The sequence below is a fragment of the Labeo rohita genome, chromosome 4, assembly GCF_022985175.1.
Source record: "Labeo rohita strain BAU-BD-2019 chromosome 4, IGBB_LRoh.1.0, whole genome shotgun sequence".
Taxonomy (NCBI): Eukaryota; Metazoa; Chordata; class Actinopteri; order Cypriniformes; family Cyprinidae; genus Labeo; species Labeo rohita.
The window spans coordinates 28185523-28205776 of record NC_066872.1 but is presented as its reverse complement, the minus strand read 5'-3'; the positions used below and the strand labels follow the sequence as shown (position 1 = coordinate 28205776).

The following is a 20254-nucleotide window of genomic DNA, read 5'->3' as shown; positions in this document are numbered from 1 at the left end:
ATACTGTGTTTTACGAGATAAAATAGTGAGTTTCACTCTCACACACTAAATTCTCAGTCATTTCAACCTTAGCGTTGTGAGTAACACTTTTAATGAAGTGTGTATGCAGTGTTAATACGCTGTTTACTTTCTATACATTCATAATACCTTATGAGCTAAACTTCTAATCACAGTTATGTGATATATTAACACTTAGTGGTTAATTATTTGACTTTTAAAGAGAAGTCATAATACCATACAGTCAAAATCACATTTTGAGTTTACCAAGTGTTGAAATGCAGTAGACAAGTATTATAATGTATTAAGTGCAGATACAATTATTCACGACAGCATAAACCCGATTACAATGTGTACCGTAATGCATTATGAATATCTTTAATGCATAATATATAGGCTACAGGCTTCATAGAAAGTGTTACTGAGCATTGCCGCATCCCAGCGCTACATTTCACCTTGAGACAACAGAATTATTTAAAGATTTAGATGGTTAAGCTCTATTTCACACAAGATCCCACTGGATATACTTTCATTTTTTTGCATAGCGCTCATTATTCCTTTCTGCTGAATGAAATGTGCTTACTAATTAGATGACAAATATTTCTCTGGAAGCATTGCCTGTTTTAGTAATGACATGTTTTGAAATGGGCCAGGCTAAGGGAGATTCCTCTTTTCTGCAACAGTGAGAGTAAGCGTGGCCATATTGTAGGTCAAAGTAAATAACATCTCGCTGTGTTTATTATGATTTCTGAGGTAATTGGTTGGATTACGGAGTGCTGTCACTCAAACTCCACCAGGGTCGAGATCGGGGTTGTCCTGGAGATGTAAATCTGGTCCTCATTGCAGTTTATTCTGGTCAAGATCTGCCCACTTGGACAGGCAGAGACTATTCGATGGACATATAAACCAACCAACCACGGTTGAAGTATTGTTCACCACAGTTATGTCATTTTTGAGGTTGCATAAAAGTTTTGATCCAATTAAATCTTGCCAGTTTTGCCAAATCTTCCCAACTAAGACTTGGAACAGTGTGTCCTTCACCATTTGTACTTTAGAAATGCAGGGAGCCTTTATAAAATGCCTTCAGCTTCCCGTAACTCTTGAATGTCACTTCAAGAAAACGGCTTATTTACTTTCTTCCCTCACATTTCTGTCTCTAGCTTTCTTAATCTTTGTATCTTTCTGTCCCTGCTTCTTGCTTTCACTCTCTCCACTTCCGTTGATTGACAACTGGAAGAGAATTTAAGACACTGGCTCCCCTGCCGTGAGGTCCTTCATATCTCTGTTTCAGCTCTCATCAAACGAGAGTGCTTTGTTGGCATGTGTCTGTGTAACAGATCGAAAAACTTTCCCACTTTTCTGGGCTTCAGAAAAGTATTTTAAAAGTTTTCAAGCTGAGTGTTTTTTATTCATGTTTTTCTTAAAGTTGAATCTACGGAAGCCTGTTTTCGCCACTGAATAAAAAATAAAACACAGTAATTGCGACTTTTCATAATTCTGACTTTTTTCACGCAATTGCGAGTTCTAAAGTTAGAATCGCGAGACAAACTCGCAATTCTTAGAAATAAAGATGCAATTCTGAGGAATAAAGTCAGAATTTAAAGATATAAAATCACAATTCTGAGAACGTATCAGTCTTTTTTTTTTCTCCTAAAAATTGGACTTTATAACTCTCAATTTCAAGTTTATATAACACAATTGAAAATTGCAAGATAAGAGCTCGCATTTCTGGTAAACAAAAAAAAATAAGAGTTGCGAGTTTTTATCTCGCAATTCTGAGGAAAAAAGTCAGAACTGAGAGTTTGTATCTTGCAATTCTGACATTATAACTTGCAATTGCAAGTTTACATCATGCAATTCTGAAGAAAAAGTCAGAACTGGGAGTTTATATCTTGCAATTCTGAGAAAAAGGTCAGAGTTATGAGTTTATATCTCGCAATTCTGACTTCATAACTCGCAACTCAGAGTTTATATCTCACAATTATGAGAAAAAAGTCAGAACTGAGAGTTTATATCTTGCAATTCTGACTTTATAACTTGCAATTGCAAGTTCACATCAAGCAATTCTGAGGAAAAAGTCAGAACTGGGAGTTTTTATTTTGCAATTCTAACTTTATAACTTCCAATTGCGAGTTTATATCACGCAATTCTGAGAAAAGGGTCAGAGTTATGAGTTTATATCTTGCAATTCTGACTTTATAACTCGCAACTCCAAGGTTATTTCTCACAATTATAAGAAAAAAGTCAGAATTGAGAGTTTATTTCTTGCAATTCTGACTTTATAACTTGCAATTGCCAGTTTACATCATGCAATTCTGAGAAAAAGGTCAGAATTATGAGTTTATATCTCACAATTCTGACTTTATAACTTGCAACTCTGAGTTTGTATCTCACAATTATGAGAAAAAAGTCAGAACTGAGAGTTTGTATCTTGCAATTCTGACTTTATAACTTGCTATTGCAAGTTTACATCAAGCAGTTCTGAGGAAAAAGTCAGAATCGGGAGTTTATATTTCGCAATTCTGACTTTATAACTTCCAACTGCGAGTTTATATCACACAATTCTAACTGTATAACTCACAATTCTGACTTTATAACTCACAACTGTGAGTTTATATCACAGTTATGAGAAAAAGGTCCGAATTATAAGGTTATGACTGGCAATTTTAAGTCGCAGTGAGTTAATATCTCACAGTTCTAAAAAGAAGTCAGATTGTGAGATAAGTCGTCACAATTACTTTTTTATGTATTTTTTTTAATTCAGTAGCGGAAACAGGCTTCCATATGAATCTGATTGGATTTTTATTACTGTTATTTTTCACTTTTGATTAACATTACACAATTACTTTTTTTTTTTTTTTTTTTTTTTTTTACTATAATACAGTCATATAAATTATAAACAATTTGTTCATCATTTAAAAAATAGACATTTTTATTTATTTATTTATTGTTGTTGTTGTTGTTGAAATATGACCTAGACATGTTCTTGAAAGGTTTTGTGTGGGAAACGTATGCACCTCAGGTTTTATAGACACACTACAGCCCATTTGCTTATGAGTAAAGGTATTTTATTTGTTGCTTGGCAGAAGTTCCAGCCATTAACAAGTGGCAAGGTTACAAATGTGTTTGCTTTTACAATGTGTTGCATTATTTCCCACTTAAAAAGGGATTTTTTTTCCATACAGTGCTCAAAGGAGAAGCATTTGGCTGTGAGTGTTTGTGGACCTTTAATGAAGCGACCATGGGGCTGACAGGTGCTATTATTGGGGACATTAAGTGAGATGAAGGGCTACTGACTGCCTTGGACAAGATAATGATGTTTGTTCTGGAAAGAGGAAAACCAGGAACAGTTTAAAGATGAAAAGGTTTGGCGTGGTGATATCTTCCAGATGTGTCCAGTTTGGGTCATGCGGTAGATCTCTCAAGGTGTCAACGTAGACAACCATGTTGCATAATACTATTTCTATTTCCCCATGTGAGCACTCAGGCTCAACAAGTTACCGCGAAGCCACGGTTCAAACAGAGAACCTTTCACTGTAGATCACAAACAAGTGTAATATCCAACTTATAATACAGAGGGAAAGACAAAAGGTCGTTTTACCATTATGTAACCTTGTTTCGCACGCATCATCATCATCCATTGATTTTCATGGTCTTCATCACTCTGGAGAATATTCTGTGAAGATACTTTAATTACCGAACGGCGGAGCTGGGAATTCTGTGTCTGTGTGCTTTAGTATGGATGTTAGCTGCTCCGTGGGGATTCTCGAGGGAAACTAGACTAAATGAGTCTCTGTTTGCACCGCTCATGAAGATTCTGATGTACTATCAACCTTCAAACAAACACAATTAACTCCATTGGCAGCTACTGACACTGATTAATTCAGGTCACTTAATGAATCGGTTGTGCGGGTCTTCTGTCAAGAGCACGCAAATGGCAAACCTGTTATCTTCCTACGTGCTGGTATTTATCCGATATATAATTAAAAAGGACATTTTGCTAGTTTGTTTACATTTTGAAATTCCATCAATGGGCCAATGAGAATGTGGTCTAACAGAGTGGGCAGCGGTTGGCACTCTATTAATTTCACTTTTGAGGTCTCAACATGAAGTGCATCTCCAAATGTCAACTTTATGCCAAGTCGACAATGATAATGTCATGCCAGGTGAGATGACGGGACATTTGTCATGGTCTCAGTGGGTTCAAGTTTGTGTAGGAGAGCATATAGGAGCACATCTTTCAGTGGGACGAGGGGCAGCCAAGGGCCAGTGCACACACAGGAAACTAGTACTGACAGCCCAACTGCTTGTACTTCCTGTCCAGTCCTTGCAGAACCGACAAACACTCTCACTCCGCTGAGGGTCTCGTCTGGGAGTGATGTTTGAAATACACATACGCAACCGTACACATGCAGTAAAACCCAAGACCCCATCTTCTTTCAATCTCCCCCAAGCCAAATGAGAGAATCACAGCCATATGTCAACCGTCTGCGCTTCCACTCGTGTGGCGGAACGCAGTGCCTCGTTATGAATGGAAAACTAGCATGAAATCAATGGAGAAACTGCATTAAACTCAGTGTTGCACAGACTGACGGCAAGTGTGTTATGGGTAAATAGAAGTGAGCTGCGTTGGCTGCCGCATCAGCCCTGATTCAGCAAAGTCTTGTTCGTCTCTCTGTTACAGTGTCACAAGATGATTTTTTTTTCTTGAGGTGTCTCTGAATACTGCGAACACAATCTGTATGCTCTCCCTCCGCTATTTATTCGATTATTTGTACAGGTGTTTAAAATCGTCCCCTTCATGTCATTCCGAACCAGTTTTTTTTGTCCATACGATGAAAGACAATGTGGTGCAATGTTGTTTTGGACTCTATTAACTTCATATATAAAAAAAAAAAAAAAAAAAAAAACAGCATATCTTTTGTGTTATACAGTCATACAGTTAAGGAGTGTAAATGATAAGAAAATTTAGACTTTTTGGGTGTTAAACACCACTGTTCAAAAGTTTGGGGTCATAAATAAATACTTTAATTAATTAAGGATGCATTAAATTGGAGGACTGCATTAAATCAGAAGACATTTACAAAGGTATAAAATGTTATTTATCTCGCAATTCTGATTGCAACATTTCTGCAATTGCGAGTTTATAACACAATTCTGAGAAAAAAAGTCAGAATTGTGAGTTTGTATTATGTAATTCTAAGAAAAAAGTTAAAATTGGGAGATAAAAAGTTGCAATAAGCTTTTTTTTTATTCAGTGGCAGAAACTTTTCATTACTGTAATACATAATTTTTCACTGTATTCATTTACATTACACAATTTAATATTTTTTTTACTAAAATGCAGTCATATAAGTTATAAACATTTCATGCATCATTTAAAAAATAATATTAAACTTTTATTTTATTTAATTTCATTATTATTTTAGTTTATTTATTTATTTATTGGTGATATATGGACTAGACATGTTCTTGAAAGGTTTTGTGTGGGAAACGTACGCACCTCAGGTTTTATAGACAAACTACAACCCATACAATGTCCATACAATGAAAGACAACATGGTGCAGTGTTGTTTTGGTCTCTATCTTTGTATTTAAAAAAAAAAATAAAAAATATCCAAATATTTTTTGTGATATACAGTCATACGGTTTAGGAACAAAATGAGAGTAAATGATGAGAAAATGTACACTTTTTAAACACCGCCGTTCAAAAATTTGGGGTCATAAATTAATACTTTTATTAATTAAGGATGCATTAAATTAGTCAGAAGACATTTATAAAAATATAAAATGTTTTTGAGCACCAAATCAGCATATTAGAATGATTTCTGAAGGATCATGTGACACTGAAGACTATAGCAATGGCTGCTAAAAATTAAGCTTTGACATCACAGGAATATATTAAAATGTAAAATATATTAACATTAATTAAACATTATTAAAACTGTTATTTTAAATTGTAGTAATATTTCACAATATTAATGTTGTACTGTATTTTCTTAAACAAAAAAAAAATGCCTTGGATAAGAGACTTTCAAACCATTAAAAAAATCTACCTGACGCAAAGCTTTTGAACTTTTTAAAACCTAAAAAGGTTCTAAAAATCAGAACACCATAGCAACTGCAAATAGGTCAAACAAATGCTTTAGTGACTACGCTAGGCTATGTGTTTTGCACTGGTGAGCACCACTTAGAAAAAAACATTTTTTTACACTATTTGTTTGTTGGAAATTTTTAAGAGCAAACTGGCTTTATAACAGCTTCCTGCTTTACTAACCTCTTCCTTTTGCCTTGATTTTGTTTTCAGTTACCATAAATTCCTCTAATAAGATATAGAAGGTTTTACAGTCCCGTACAGTACCATATAACTCAATTTACAGCATTGCACAACAGCCCTCAAGTGTTTCAGGGCTGTTAAATATTCCATATGTTTATGAAGCGCCTCATTTTTTATTAACAACACAATTCCATCCCTTTTCCACCCAGTCCTGTGATTCATAATCTAAACTTCATTTAAAGCGTTCAAATAAACCCCAAATAGGGTCTTTGGATGAGTCCGCAAGGCGATGAACTCGCAGACCCCTTCTGGCTGATGCATGACAGCTTTTCTCAGCAGCTGACTCCCCCTTTTGGCTGACTGTTGCAATCGCAGGCTTCCAGTACCTGCGCAGTTATAGGCACTGCATAGAGAGCAGACTGTAGAGAGAGCCGAACGCTGCCGTTTATCAGCGGGACGCTGAGGACGGGGACAACCTGGGCTCAGATACTCTTAAGAGGTACACACACTTCACTTGAGCTTAACTCTAGCAGGCTGAAATAGCAGGGACTGTTGACTGCTTCTTAGAGTCAGGGACAAAGCCAGGGGATTTGTGTTTTTGTTTGATGGATGTGTGTGTCTGGACGCATGTATGTGTGCGTTGGCAACCTGCTCGCGAGGGGAGGAGGCAGCGCTCATGAATGACGGCCGTATGAGTGTGTGTCTGTGTGTGTGTGTGTTCGTTTAATGCTGTGTGAACGCTGAGGGTGGCATAGTTGGGTTTTACAGTGAAGTGATGCATCAGCCAAACAAGCGCTTGCTCATTAATAGAGACAAAACCACAGTGTCAGAGCTGTTGGGATGAATCGAAAATAATGGGTCGCGAGAAAAGAAACTGTGACGCATGATAAATAGCTGTGAGTGAAATAACGGGGAGCTAGGGCATTAGATTAATGCATTTTAGATAGGATCCAGCACACATCTGGGGACTAAGGAGCATCGGGACTGACTTTGGGATGTGCTTCGGTTTGTGTTCATGTGAGCTTCTGCCGGTCTCACAGTGGGAAACACCAGCAAGTTCACCCCCTAAAATAACGGGACGGGAAACTGTTTAACCTTGGCTCGGTGCACTTCCCTCCGTGAAACTATCGGATTGAAAGACTGCTTTACAACCAGTTTCCTTTTGCCATAACAGTCGCTTATTTACAGCTGCAGACCGGCCCGTTTCACCCTCCCTCATGCCTGAGTTGTTAATGGCAGCATTGATTAAAGCATTTACAGTTTGCTGCTGGTTGTCATGTGCATTGGAGATGCCGGCTTGCTGGTAACAGAGCTTCTCTTCGCTGTACTGTTCATTACCTAGGCTGATGAAAATGTTAATGGTGGTTTTCAGATAAACCAATCTGTTTCTAAAAAAAGTAAATGACTGTGGTAATGGTTCTCTCAGGGAGATTTCATCTGTATCCAATGCTGTCCTCATTACCAGAACATGGAGATACTTCTTTAGCTCTGTTTTAATGAGAATCTCCTCTTCCTCTACCTGTCAGCTTTTTTTTTTTTTTAATTTTCATTTTTTGCTTTTAAATCCCAAGTTAAAGCTGAAGCGTGTAATTTCTCTGACGTTAAATACCTTCTTTTATCCCAGCTTAATATGCAGAGACAACTTCAAGTAAACCAATTTTCCCTGAAAAGTGAAAACACTTTGGCTCGGTGGTGTTTTCAAAACATTGCTTTGTTTGTTTAGCATCCCAACCGGCCATGCACGGCAACATAAACTCAACCAATAGCGTTTGTGGAGGGGTTGCTTGTCTGGCCAATGGTAGGAAAGTTTGTGAAACCTGTTTGCAAACAGATAGCACAGAAATTAGTCAGCTTTTAGGTGACATTTCACATGTATAATTTTGACAGACCTGAGCACCATTTTTAACCCTAGTTACGAGCCCTGACTTTTATAGAGTGAAATGTACAACTGCAGGACATTATTAATCAAAAAGTACAGCAGTCATTCAATATTCATGAACTTTATATGTTGAACAGTGAACAACCAAAAAAAAAAAATAATTAAATGTTTTTGGTGGTTATCATGGTCCAGCTGGACCAGCTACACCAAAAAGCAGATCCAACAGCATTTCCATTGACAGTCATTCAAAAGCACCTGTGTAGTCTGACTTAAAATAGCATGAAAAAGACATTTTTCCATCTTTTCTTGTGGTGCTGTCAGCACTGTCATTTTCCTACATCTTAGAGCAGTGTTGGGAAGGTTACTTTGGAAATGTAATAAGTTACAGATTGTAAGTTACCCTATTTAAAATGTGGTGTAACTATTTCAGTTACTTATATTACTAGTCAGGGTTCCCACGGGTCCTTGAAATCCTTGAAAGTTTGTGAATCTGAAAATTTTTTTTTCAAGGCCCTGGAAAGTTTTTGAAAATAAACATGCATAGATACAGGTCCTTGAAAGTGCTTGAATTTATTTTTTGCAAGAAGCTTACTGGAAAAAAATTCCATATTATTCCCTCCGGGCCGCTAATGTGTTATTTCACCAACATTTCGTGGTCTATGCATACTACCTTGTTTGATTTACGTTAGTTAGGGTGACCATACGTCCTCTTTTCCCCGGATATGTCCTATTTTTGAACCTAAAAAATGTGTGCACCTGGGATTTCTTTCGCCCAAAATGTCCGGGACTTGGCTTTTGCTTTCTACAGTCGCCATTCATTGTGTGTTTTTTTGTATTAAAGCCCTATGCTGGACTGTTTTGTTGATCCCGCCCCTGCTGAATGTTGGGCCTGCTCGCGCAATCATTCTAATATTGAATATAATTTTCGCGCTTCAGGGAGCCGCTATCGTATTCACTGTTCACTTTCACTTTCAATTTCGCAATCACACATACTCTGTATAAAGGGAGCACATCTTACAAGATCGGATATGAGCACATTATCTGCTAAGCAGCAAATCCTTCAGCAAGATTTGTCAGTCATCTCTCCTTATTGTCTTGACCCACAATCAGTTAAATCTGATTCCTGCAGCTTGTGTTGGATTGATTTTCTCCCGCAGGTTAAATGTTTGCAATATTGCATAAATTACATTTGACTGAAATGCTTGGACTGAAACATTTTGCATTCTATCTGTGATAAAACTCTGCAAGATATTACGTTTTGTGATGGCCGCTGGTAGAAAGCCTTTTAGGTGTGTTTATGATCAGTCTGCACAAGGAGAAAATATGCATTTTAGGTATGGAAATTAAATATTTTGAGTTTTGATGTGGGATATGGTCATTGCACTTTGGGGGCTTTTTAATTATAATAATTAAGACAAAGAATGGCTTGCCAGAGATCAAAAGGACCATCATTTGGTTTAATGCAAAAGAGAAATATGACGAACAGAATATCAGATCTCTGTCATATGACCAAAAATAAATGCAAAAAAAAAAAAAAATGCTTTTATGCATAGTTTTATTTGACACATCAAAACTGTAATAATGTATCCTACAAGGTAACACCGTGTAACCTTGGTATCACTTGAAATGTGTCCCTACTTTAAGTCCTTGAATTTGAGGGTATTGGACCTGGAAAGTCCTTGAAAGGTTCTTGAATTTGAAGTTTAACCAAGATGTGGGAAACCTATGTGGGGACTAGTAATGTAACCGATTACATTTGATTACTTTGTACTTTTTTTTTTTAAAACTGTTAATCATTTTCAAACATTTAAATCAGGCAGGGTTAATCTTAAAAGGAGTAGTCAAAGTTCCAAATCCTTCATCACTTGAATTAACTTTCTAATAATTAAATTTTAAAGCACTGGAACACACTTTTTAAAGCACTGGAACATTTTTTATCACTCGTTATGGTGGCAACTTTCAGACAGGTTGTAGCCTAAAGCTTTCAGCAGCAATGTGGATTGATGTAATTGGCAGACATGGTGTGCTGCAAATTCAAACAAGAGAACCAATCAAAAGCATCAGAATAGAATAGCTTTACTAAACAGTCTTTGAGGCATCATGCACATCAAAAACAGGCAAAGCAACCATTATTATTCAACATATCCTAGCTTTTTACAGAAAATATTCAAATGTAACCCCCTTTGCAGTCCTTAACATTTTCTTAAATAACTGTAATATAAAGGTCCATTGAAGTGCTTTGAAACACACAGCCTTATTCTATGTGTTGACGTAATTTCAACAAGGCCCTTTTTTAAATAGCCAGTAGCATTTCATTTATATCACAGCTTGAGCCAGAGCCGTTGAGCTAGCTAAGGCTGCATTTGACAGCGTATGACAACCACAATCTCATCCATATCGCGTTATCTATATATAAAATAGCATTCTGTGTAGAATTCAAATGTGTCTGGTACATTTTGTGGTCTGCGCAGACTCGCGCATATGATCCTCTCCTTGCTGCCGTCTCTCTGGACAGGAGCAGGCTGTGTGAGCGCTGCAGCAGTTTATGTGACACAACGCGAAATCAGACTTCATTCGCCCCAACAAAATGCGTATTTAGCCTACACTGTTTGAATTGTTCCCAATCCCCTGTATAGTGCTCTACATGCCAATTACCACACAGAACCTACAAATTCTGTGAAAAGGTGACCAATTTCAGCTGCAGATTGTAATTACGTAATTCCATTAGTTTTAGTTACTCCTCAACACTGCTCTAGAGTTATCATTAGTCATGTGGCTCAGGTGATCAGCTAACGCGTTGATGTTGTTAACCATTAATATGCAAATATGACCGTTAACCCCGGGTTGCAAATATACTGTGTGGAAAATCTGACCAACCAGGATTGTAGTGAGCAACAGAAAAGCATTAACAAGATAGCTGCTACTGGGCTAACAATTTTTGAAATGGGCACTAGTCTCTTGCTTTTCCTGTTGTTCCTTGCTCTCTCTCTCTTTTTGTCTCTGTCTTGCCCTCTCTCTCTCTGTCATTTCGTTCTCTCGTCTTGCTTTCTCTTTCTATGTCTCACTTGCTTTCTTTGTTGATCTCTGGGCGCTAGAGGCAATAAGAGGAAGACGGAGTGATTTCTCTTTCCTTCCTTTCAAAGGTCCAGATGGACATTTTCTGCCCGTCGAGCGTATGAACAACTGTGGCACTGCGGCACCCCTAATTCTCTCAGCCCTCCGTCAGGCAGGGAAAAGGGGAACAGGGTTGTACTGCAGAGAATCGCTGTCTTATTCTCTACTTCCTTTTCTGACCTTTCAACCACTGCGTCAGTTTACCTCACCTAGGTTATGCCAGAGAAATACAAATTCCTTCTAGATCCTGGGCAGCAGGATGAACCAAAACTTCAATATCATAGCCAGACCACAGCAGAATTCACCTGGTTTTCTTGATGCTGCGGAAATGTGTAAATTCTTAGCTGCTTTCTCTGCCGTGACTGGAGGTGTTGGCATGTGTGGTAGCGTAGCTGTTTGTTTACTCAACTCTCGGAGGTGACTGTGGTTAAGAGTGGTGAGCGAAAGCCTTTATTGGCTCTCTTTTGTATTGTGTTGCGTTAAGTGGGAGGATGACTAAAGAGCTCTTCATCACCCTGTTCATGTTAACGACTTTTTATCATATGCTGAAACCACAACAGATGAAACCTTTGAACTGTGGCATCTTTGAGCGGAATGCTCCCTTTTTCCTGGCGAAGGCATAAATGTGTTTAATTGGTCACTGTGTTTGAGGTGGCGAGAGAGTATGGATAGTCTTTTGTAATTTTATGAGGCATTACAATATGGTCTAAAATGAAACTAGCTACGTAAATGAGAATTCCTTTGAAATTTTACTAGGTTCGTGGGTGTAAGTGAAGCTTACCACTTTAAATGCATCTTAGTACGTCATTCATAACTTTAATTTTAAGCAGGGTGCAGATTGTGGGGGTTTGGGGTGGTCTGTTCATCATAATTAAGGCTGAAACTGCCTAAAGGAAGCCAGAACAGATCATGTTAGGATCAAAATCTGATTTTACTTTGACAAAACATGAAAAGTAAAATACATGCTGTCTGGATGAGCTGAAAAACTTGAAGCCCCCCACACTGATTTGAAACGTTACAGACAAAAGCCCCATACAGGCGATTCTATTAGAGAGAGGATGTGAGCACTGAGAGTGTCCCTTGCCGCTGGGGTGCTCTCACTTAAGTGGGAAATGGAAAACCGCTTGCCTCGTGTGCAATGAGATCTAATCCTAAAATCACAATGAAAGAGCAGAGCTCTAAGATTTGTGACATTACTTTTTAAGGGGCCCTAGAACAGACCCCTGAGGAACACCTATCCAAGGAATCTTTTAGACATATTACTGAGACACCAGGGGGTTGCATTTGTTAGAACAGACCAGGTATATTAAGCCATAAATAAGGACTTACTTAATGTAGAGTTTCCTGCGTCTTTTTTTCTTTAACTTCTGGTGCTGTTCTGAAACTGTTTTGTAACCCCCAAGCACTTAATTTAGAAGACTTCAACAATGGTTTAAAAACTCATTGTGCAATAGCACCATCCTTTAGAAAGGAATTAGCCTTTGGAAAAGTTAATTTGTTGTAAGTAGGTACTATCCTTGTAATCCCCACCTGATTAAATGGATCAGCTGTGTCACAATGTCATGTAAAGGCTGGATTCTATCCAGTTGAAAATCCAGATAATCTATTACAAATGTTAAGGCCTTATTGATAGTTTTGATTAAGTTGACCACATACTCAGGCCGGCTGCTTTGATGGCTGTTTTTCTCTTTCTCTTACTCTCATAATTTTTGTTTTCCTCTGTGGTTTTGGTCATCATGACTCAATGTTCTGTCAAAGAAACCACATACTGTACACCTTTTACCTGCTTAGGTCCTCTATGATATAAGTCTTCATTAATGTGTATTTTCTTACCTGATCTCATGGCGAAAATGTACCTGTGGGAACATTTTCGCAAGACACAAAATATGTACCAATCAGTGTAAATCAATGCAGTTTCCAACAGAAATGAACACAAGAGGCGGTAAAACAGCGAGCACTTGTAATCGTTTTCATACAGAATTATGATTACAGTTTCACTTTCCGAACGTAAGAAGCTTGCTCGGTAGCTCAGCCGGCACGGAATTGGACTTAGGATGCGGAATCCTTGGGTACGAATCCTGTGAAAAACATGACTCATGATGAAAGAGCTGTACATGGCGGTACATATTTTGGGTCTTGCGAAAAAGTTCCCACACGATACAATTTCGTCATCAGATCAGGTTGGTATTGTCTATCAGAGGCTGTTTTCTGTTCCTCATCAGATTTTTTTCCTCATATTCCCTATAGATCTACACTGATTGGGCGAACCATTATTTGGCCAAGTCCGGCTGCCCGAGGCTTATTAAGGACCTGACTCAGGACATACCCGATGGAGTTCTGCTGGCAGAAATCATCCAGATAATAGGTAAGAAGGCACACACACATGCACACACAGTGCAGGCTAATAAATCTTCACAGCTGATTTGAGTGATAAAATTATTTGTGTAAAACATAACTACTTACTGCGATTACTGCTAGTTATTCTGCTCACGTTTAACTGGATTAGAAGCTGTAGAAAATCATCAACAGGAGAACTGAATGCTTTTTCTGCACTATTAAAGCATGTGTCTCCCATGTGTTCACTTTAGTGAGCCCAGAGTGGTTTGCGTTGTGTGCATGTGTGTCAGTCTGTCTTTTTTATTTTTCCTTCGTTCTTTCCCCCCATCCTATTTTCCCCTCCTCTGGGCTGTCCTGAAACTTTATTATGAACCTCCAGCGTACAATGGCAGATCTTATGTCACAAACTCGCAACCGACAGCTGATGAATTAACAGCCGTTCATTTTCTCAGCATTTTCTCCCACACTGCAAACATACACATGCTCGTTCAATCACAAACTAGAAAGGCAAACTTTCTTGGATGGAAAGGCCAGAGGTTGTGGTGCACTTCTCTGTTTTGTACCAGTGTGCTGCAGAGGTTTAACCAAGCAATATCTCTGTTGCAGCTAATGAGAAGGTAGAAGATATCAACAGCTGCCCCAAGAGTCACTCTCAAATGGTAAGTGTCTTTTTTCCTTAGTCATAATGCATGTAATATACATTAACAGCATGATGCCTGTTCTCTTTCTTTGTTTTGTTTTTGTGACATAATAACTTTAAACCACATATACTATAAAATACTGTTAACATAAAATTGTGTCTACTAAAATTGCATAGAATTCTCTCATAAAATTGCACCTGTCAGGAAATCATGAAAACAAGCTATTATCATGTTTTTGCTGATGATTCTACAAAATGAAGATTATTTGTTATCTGTGTAGGTAAGAACTTGTATGCTTATGTTGTGTTTCTACTGTAGCACATTGCAGTGATTAAACTCTTGCTAAGCTATACTAGAGTAAAGGCTTTAGTGGCCCCACAGGTCTTTTCTGCAGTAGAATGGCCCGGCTGAGTCCTAGGCTATAACTCTCTGCATGTCAATGAGTACAGCAGAGGATCCTGGGATAGTTGCTGTGGGCTTCTCCTAACAGCTCCCATGTAGGTATGCTTGTCGGATTGGAAGAGCACAAAGACCCCCGTAAAAGCTTACGTTCAAGGCTAACCGTGCGATGGTGTGTGTGTGTTTTGGGGGAAGCGTAGGAGGTTTCATTGTTCCATTCAATGCCCATTGATCTTGCACCTGCTGCCAGCATGAGTGTGTACACGTATGTAGAGGTTTTACACTGAGGAAGTGTGTCTGTTTACGGGAAGTTGAGGTTGTGGTGGAATTTGGACGTACACAGTCTGTATCGCAGCCAAGATTCACGACCATAACATCAGCAGCACATTGTCGTTGATTGGTGGGACTTCTCTGTGATTTGCAAAGGTGTTTGTCAGTATTTGATTGATAGGAACAGGTTATTGTGCAAAAACAGCATGCTTTGTTGATAAATGGGATGCTGGTGTACAGGGTTCTTAAATAGATTATAGGAGTAGTTCAGCCAAGAATGAATTTTTTTCTTGCACTAAAAGTCAGTATGGCGATGTTGACTTGTGGGACACATGTAATCAGAAGCTGGATCAAACCACTGGAGTTGTATGGATTACTTTTGTGCTACATATGTCCATTTTGGTACTTCAAACGTTTTGACCTGATCTGAATGGACAAAAACAGCTTGTTGTGTCTTCCACAGAATACACAAATTCAGAAGGTTTTGGAACTAGTCCTTCAACCAGCTCCACCTCCCATAAACAAGCCTAATTAAAAAAAAATCGGGCTGGTTAACCAGCATTTTTTGCTGGTTCACCATTGAAATTCATGCTTGTGTAAGCTGGTCTTTTCATTTATGGGTGTTAAATGAGAGGATAAGAAGTATCCTGGCCTCAGCCTGGTTAACATGTTCAGGAATAAGTCAGGAAGCTAATCTATTGTGCCCCTTTTCCTGTATTTGTTACTGTGTGGCAGTTAATATTAAACAATAAATCACGTCAAGCCTCATTGCACAGGGAGCCGGCAATCTGCCATTGAGGAATAATCAATTATGACAAAGGGAAATTCCTTATCGATTAGGATTAGATAGCCTTCCATGCATTTTCCGCTGCGAACCCGTAAAAATTTACAACTTTGGCATTAGCAAAAAAAGCTTGCTCACGTCCATTAAGAGCACCTGTTAAAAGTGACTCAGCTTCAGTTAAATGAGTGTACTGTTGGGTGCTTTCCCAGGCAGTGAGGATGGTTGCTAAATTACATGCGTAATAAACTCTCTCTCATTGATCTGATTGGTCTCTCGGGGCTTAATTAAACTGGCATGAAGAGAGGCAGATAAATCGCCGCCTACAGGCTGTCTGTTCATTCACTGACCCTTATGGAAACGTTTGTCTTTTGAACCGCAACTGCAACAGAAGCTAAAAAGGTTACGATTCCAAGGCTGGTATTCTGATTAGTCTGGAATTCTGAACATGATGGTCCACCAAATGAGCCCTTGCTGCCATTTGTGACCTAGTCGGTGAGAGACGGCTGTTTCTGTAGGTTATGCATCAGAATGGGAGTTCCCCAAGACACAAGCATATCCCATAAGCCTGCCTTGATTAGCAGATCCAGGGATTGCAACATGTGGAGATGTCTCCGAGGCATGTACACAAATTCCTTTGTACATACAACTCTCAGAGATCATCAGAGGCGACATATTGGAAAATTGGCCAATTTAATATGCAGTTTGTAAGCTCATTTAGTATTAAGATGTCACTGAGGAGTCTCTTGGCTTCTTAGTGGTTGTTTTGTGGCTGACGGCTGCTTTATCAAATCCCTGTTTGCACCTCTTTCCTCTCTCATCAGGCATTGTTAGGACAAATTCAGTCTGACAGTGTTGTCTCGTCCCTAAAACTGGAAACCGCAGGAACTGAGCATGCAGAGACTGCCTTTGAACACAACCAGGCACCCTCCAGCTTGGAAAAAGACTCCAAAGAAATCCAAACAGGGCCATATAAATCCATTCGGCTGAAACAATAGCGTCACAATACTAATCTATATAATTAAATCTTTCATTAATAAACCACATTGCACTTCAAAAGGCTACAGATGTGCAAGCACATAATTGGACTGCACTTCCCAGAATGCACCACATAAATTTAAGTGTTGTAAACTCTACAGGTTGTAACTGCAAGTCTGTCTATATACAGTAGATTGCTGTCAGTGTCTACTGCAGGTTTGTGGCCGCCAGGAGAGCCTGACTGATTGGCTACATCTTTAGGTCGTGTGGGAGGACCGGTGCAGTTAAGTGTGTTAGGGCTTGTAAAGTGGCTGCATCATCTGGGCTCCATCTGTTAGCAGCGTACAGCCTGTCAGCTGAGAGATACGCTCCTTGCTTCATCTACAGACATCAGCATATCCCTCTGATGGCATACCACATTCACCTTCATGTGATTAATATAGCATCCACCCAAGTGCTAGAGAGTGCAGGATGCTGAGCTGGTTTACGCTGCTAGATATAAGCTGGTCCACATGATGTCAGGACAAGTGATGGACTTTGGGTTTTTATTGAGTTTGTTTGGTTAGTCAACGTGTTGGTTCATCACAATGATGGACCGTGTGGATTTGATTTACTTATTAGATTTAGAACTATTTAATGAGTTAGTTTGGTCAGTAAGTAAGTTTGTTTCTTGAGAATTAGCTTTGAAACTTTAATGAGTTAGTTTGGTTTGTTGGTTTGTAGGTTAGTTCATCAAAAAGATGAGCTTTTTGGTGTTGATTTAGTTAGTTTGTGTTGGGGGCCACTGATGTTTCTCAGGGTCAATGCCGATACCAATTATTGAGTTTGTTTGGTTAGTTTAACGCGTTGGTTCATCAAAATGATGGGCCGTGTGGACTTGATTGAGTTGTTAGATTGAGAATTAATTTGTGAGTTAGTTTGGTCAATGAGTAAGTTAGTTTCTTGAGAGTAAGCTTTGGAAATTCATTGAGCTGGTTTGTTGGTAAGTTAGTTCATCAAAAGGATGGGCTTTTGGTCTTGATTCAGTTTGCATTAGGGGTTAACCAGTATGTGTTTTCAGGGTCGATGTCGATACTTATTAGTGAGTTTGTTTGGTTAGTTAACGTGTTGGTCCATCAACATGATGGACTGCTTGGACTTGATTGAGTTGTTAGATTGAGAATTAATTAGTGAGTTAATTTGGTCAGTTAGTAAGTTAGTTTCTCAAGAGTAAGCTTTGGAACTTTATTGAGTTAGTTTGGATTGTTGGTAAGTTAGTTTATCAAAACAATGGGCTTTTGGTGTTGATTTAGTTAGTTTAGGAGTCGATCGATATGTGTTTTTCAGAGCTATTGCTGTTACCGATTATTGCGTTTTGTTAGTTAACGTGGGTTCATCAAAATGATCAACCATGTGGACTTGATTGAGTTGTTAGATTGAGACTTAGTTACTGAGTTAGTTGGGTCAGTTAGTAAGTTAGTTTCCTGAGAATAAGCTTTGGGACTTTATTGAGTTACTATGTTTTGTTGGTAAGTTAGTTCATGAAAAGGATGGGCTTTTAGTGTTGATTTAGTTAGTTTGCATTAAGTGCTGATGCCGATACCGACTATTGAGTTTGTTTGGTTAGTTAACACATCGCTTCATCAAAATGATAGACCGTGTGGACTTGATTGAGTTGTTAGATTGAGAATTATTAGTGAGTTAGTTTGGTCGGTTAGTATCTTGAGAATAAGCGTTGGAAATTTATTGAGTAAGTTTGGTTTGTTGGCAAGTTAGTTCATCAAAAGAATGTTTTTTTTTTTTTTGGTGTTGATTTAGTTTGCATAATTAGTTAGTTCATTAAGAAGTGTGACTGTGGGTCTTAATTCAGTTTGTCTGGTTATTTAGTGTTAGTTCATGAAAAGAATAAACTTTGGAACTTTATTGAATTAGTTTGGTTTCTTGTTAAGTTAGGGCTTTTGGTGTTGATTTAGTTAGTTTGTATAATGAGTTAGTTCATGAAATAGTGTGACATTGGGTCTTGATTATCTTGGATTGGTTATTTAGTAAGTTAGATCATTGAAAGGATGGCTTTTAGACTGGTTTGAGTTAGATTTTTATTAAATAACTAACAAGTGTTCTCAAAGTAGAACATACATATATTTAATCATTCAGTATACACTTTTTATAAAGTATCTTACAAATGAGTGTTTTGTTTTGTTTGTTTAATGGCATAGTGTTTTATAGTTTGGACAATATAAGACCAAAAAATAGCTTAGGTTGTTTTGAGATTGACTTTTTAGCAGACCTTTCTTTCTTACCCTGTTTTCCCTCTTTTACTGTGCCACAGCAGGTGGTGGTCAGCTTAAATATCAGTCATTCGGTTCAACTCTTTCTTTTTTTTTCTGTCTTTCTTTCTTTCTTTCTTCTCAGAGAAGTTGAGCAGTTTGATATTGACCAAATGTGTCTTGCTCAGATTCATGGAATATTTCTCAACTTGTCTTTTCGTATGTTTAACGCCACATAGTGACACTTGACGTTCACATTTGATTTGTGACGTTCATCGCTTGACATTTCAGTAACCTTTCCGCTTGGTCTTGTAGACATAACAGAAATGGTTCTGATTGTTTCCTGTCAGATATATTTACTCTCACTGGACTGTGATTGTGCTTTGACCTCTGCTGTGGGAGGATCTGTTTTTGGATTGATGGGTCTTCCACCTCTTTACTTTTGACAGGGAATCATTTTAGTAATTGTCTGGATTTCAGGCCGCCTAGAAATTACATTGAGGTTGGCGGGTTCTGATGTCTTTTTTCCCTCCTCAGACATATTTGACACGCTTTCAAAATCTAATTTCCGTGTCCTGTTGTAATCATGTCTTCGAAGACATTTTTACAGTTAGATGAAAGAAGGAAATGTTCATTCATTGTATCGTTGACAAACATATTTGACAGACATTTTAATAGACTCTAAATATCCGGTCTCCCAGAGTGAAAATCAGAATGTCTAAGCCTCTGATTACATCTCAGTTGAATGCTTTTTGTGGTTCATTCAAATTCTGCTCTGCAACAATAAGAAGCTTAATAACACCTCACAGAAAAAACTATAGAAGTGTGCCTGTGAAATCCCAGAGGAACTCTGTTCCTTTTAAGACATCTGCAAAGATCAAACCATAGAACAGACAGTGACGAAGATAACCACAGCAAAGACTCTTGGTTTCAGATGGTAATATTGGAAGATGGATTGGTAATATGGAAGAACTAGATGTGTGACGTGACTAAGAGAGCAAATCTGTCACCTAAAACATTACTCAAAGATCCACAAGCCTCATTTATGAGTTGATGGCCTTCAAAGGATAGAAGGCCTACACCCAAAAATGAAAATTGTCACTTGTTTTCAATTATTTTGCCGCTTGTGGTTCCAAACCTGTATGTGCATTCTCATACGTGGAACACAAAAAAGAAGAACATTTTAAGACTGACCTCCAAGTTATTAATTAAATCTTGCCATGTTCTCTTCTTGTGTGTTCGGAGAAAAAATAGATTCTTCGAGACAGATCTTTTCAGTGATGTAGGTCACAAAAGATGACGAATCAGATTAATCCAATGATTTTGGCTCATTTT

At 38.2% G+C, this 20254-nt stretch overlaps 1 protein-coding gene across 14 annotated transcripts in view; it reads left to right on the top strand.

The window, feature by feature from the left end:
- Positions 1-20254, top strand: part of nav3 (neuron navigator 3) — a 374692-nt gene that overhangs the window by 232748 nt on the left and 121690 nt on the right. For 13 of the 14 annotated variants that reach the window (XM_051107138.1, XM_051107136.1, XM_051107137.1 and 10 more), the window contains 2 exons: positions 13515-13632; positions 14211-14263. In XM_051107138.1, coding sequence (XP_050963095.1) covers positions 13515-13632; positions 14211-14263 — 171 coding nt within the window. Of the gene's footprint in view, positions 1-6700; positions 6774-13514; positions 13633-14210; positions 14264-20254 lie in introns of those variants that run through there. The other variant, XM_051107139.1, reaches the window with a different exon arrangement.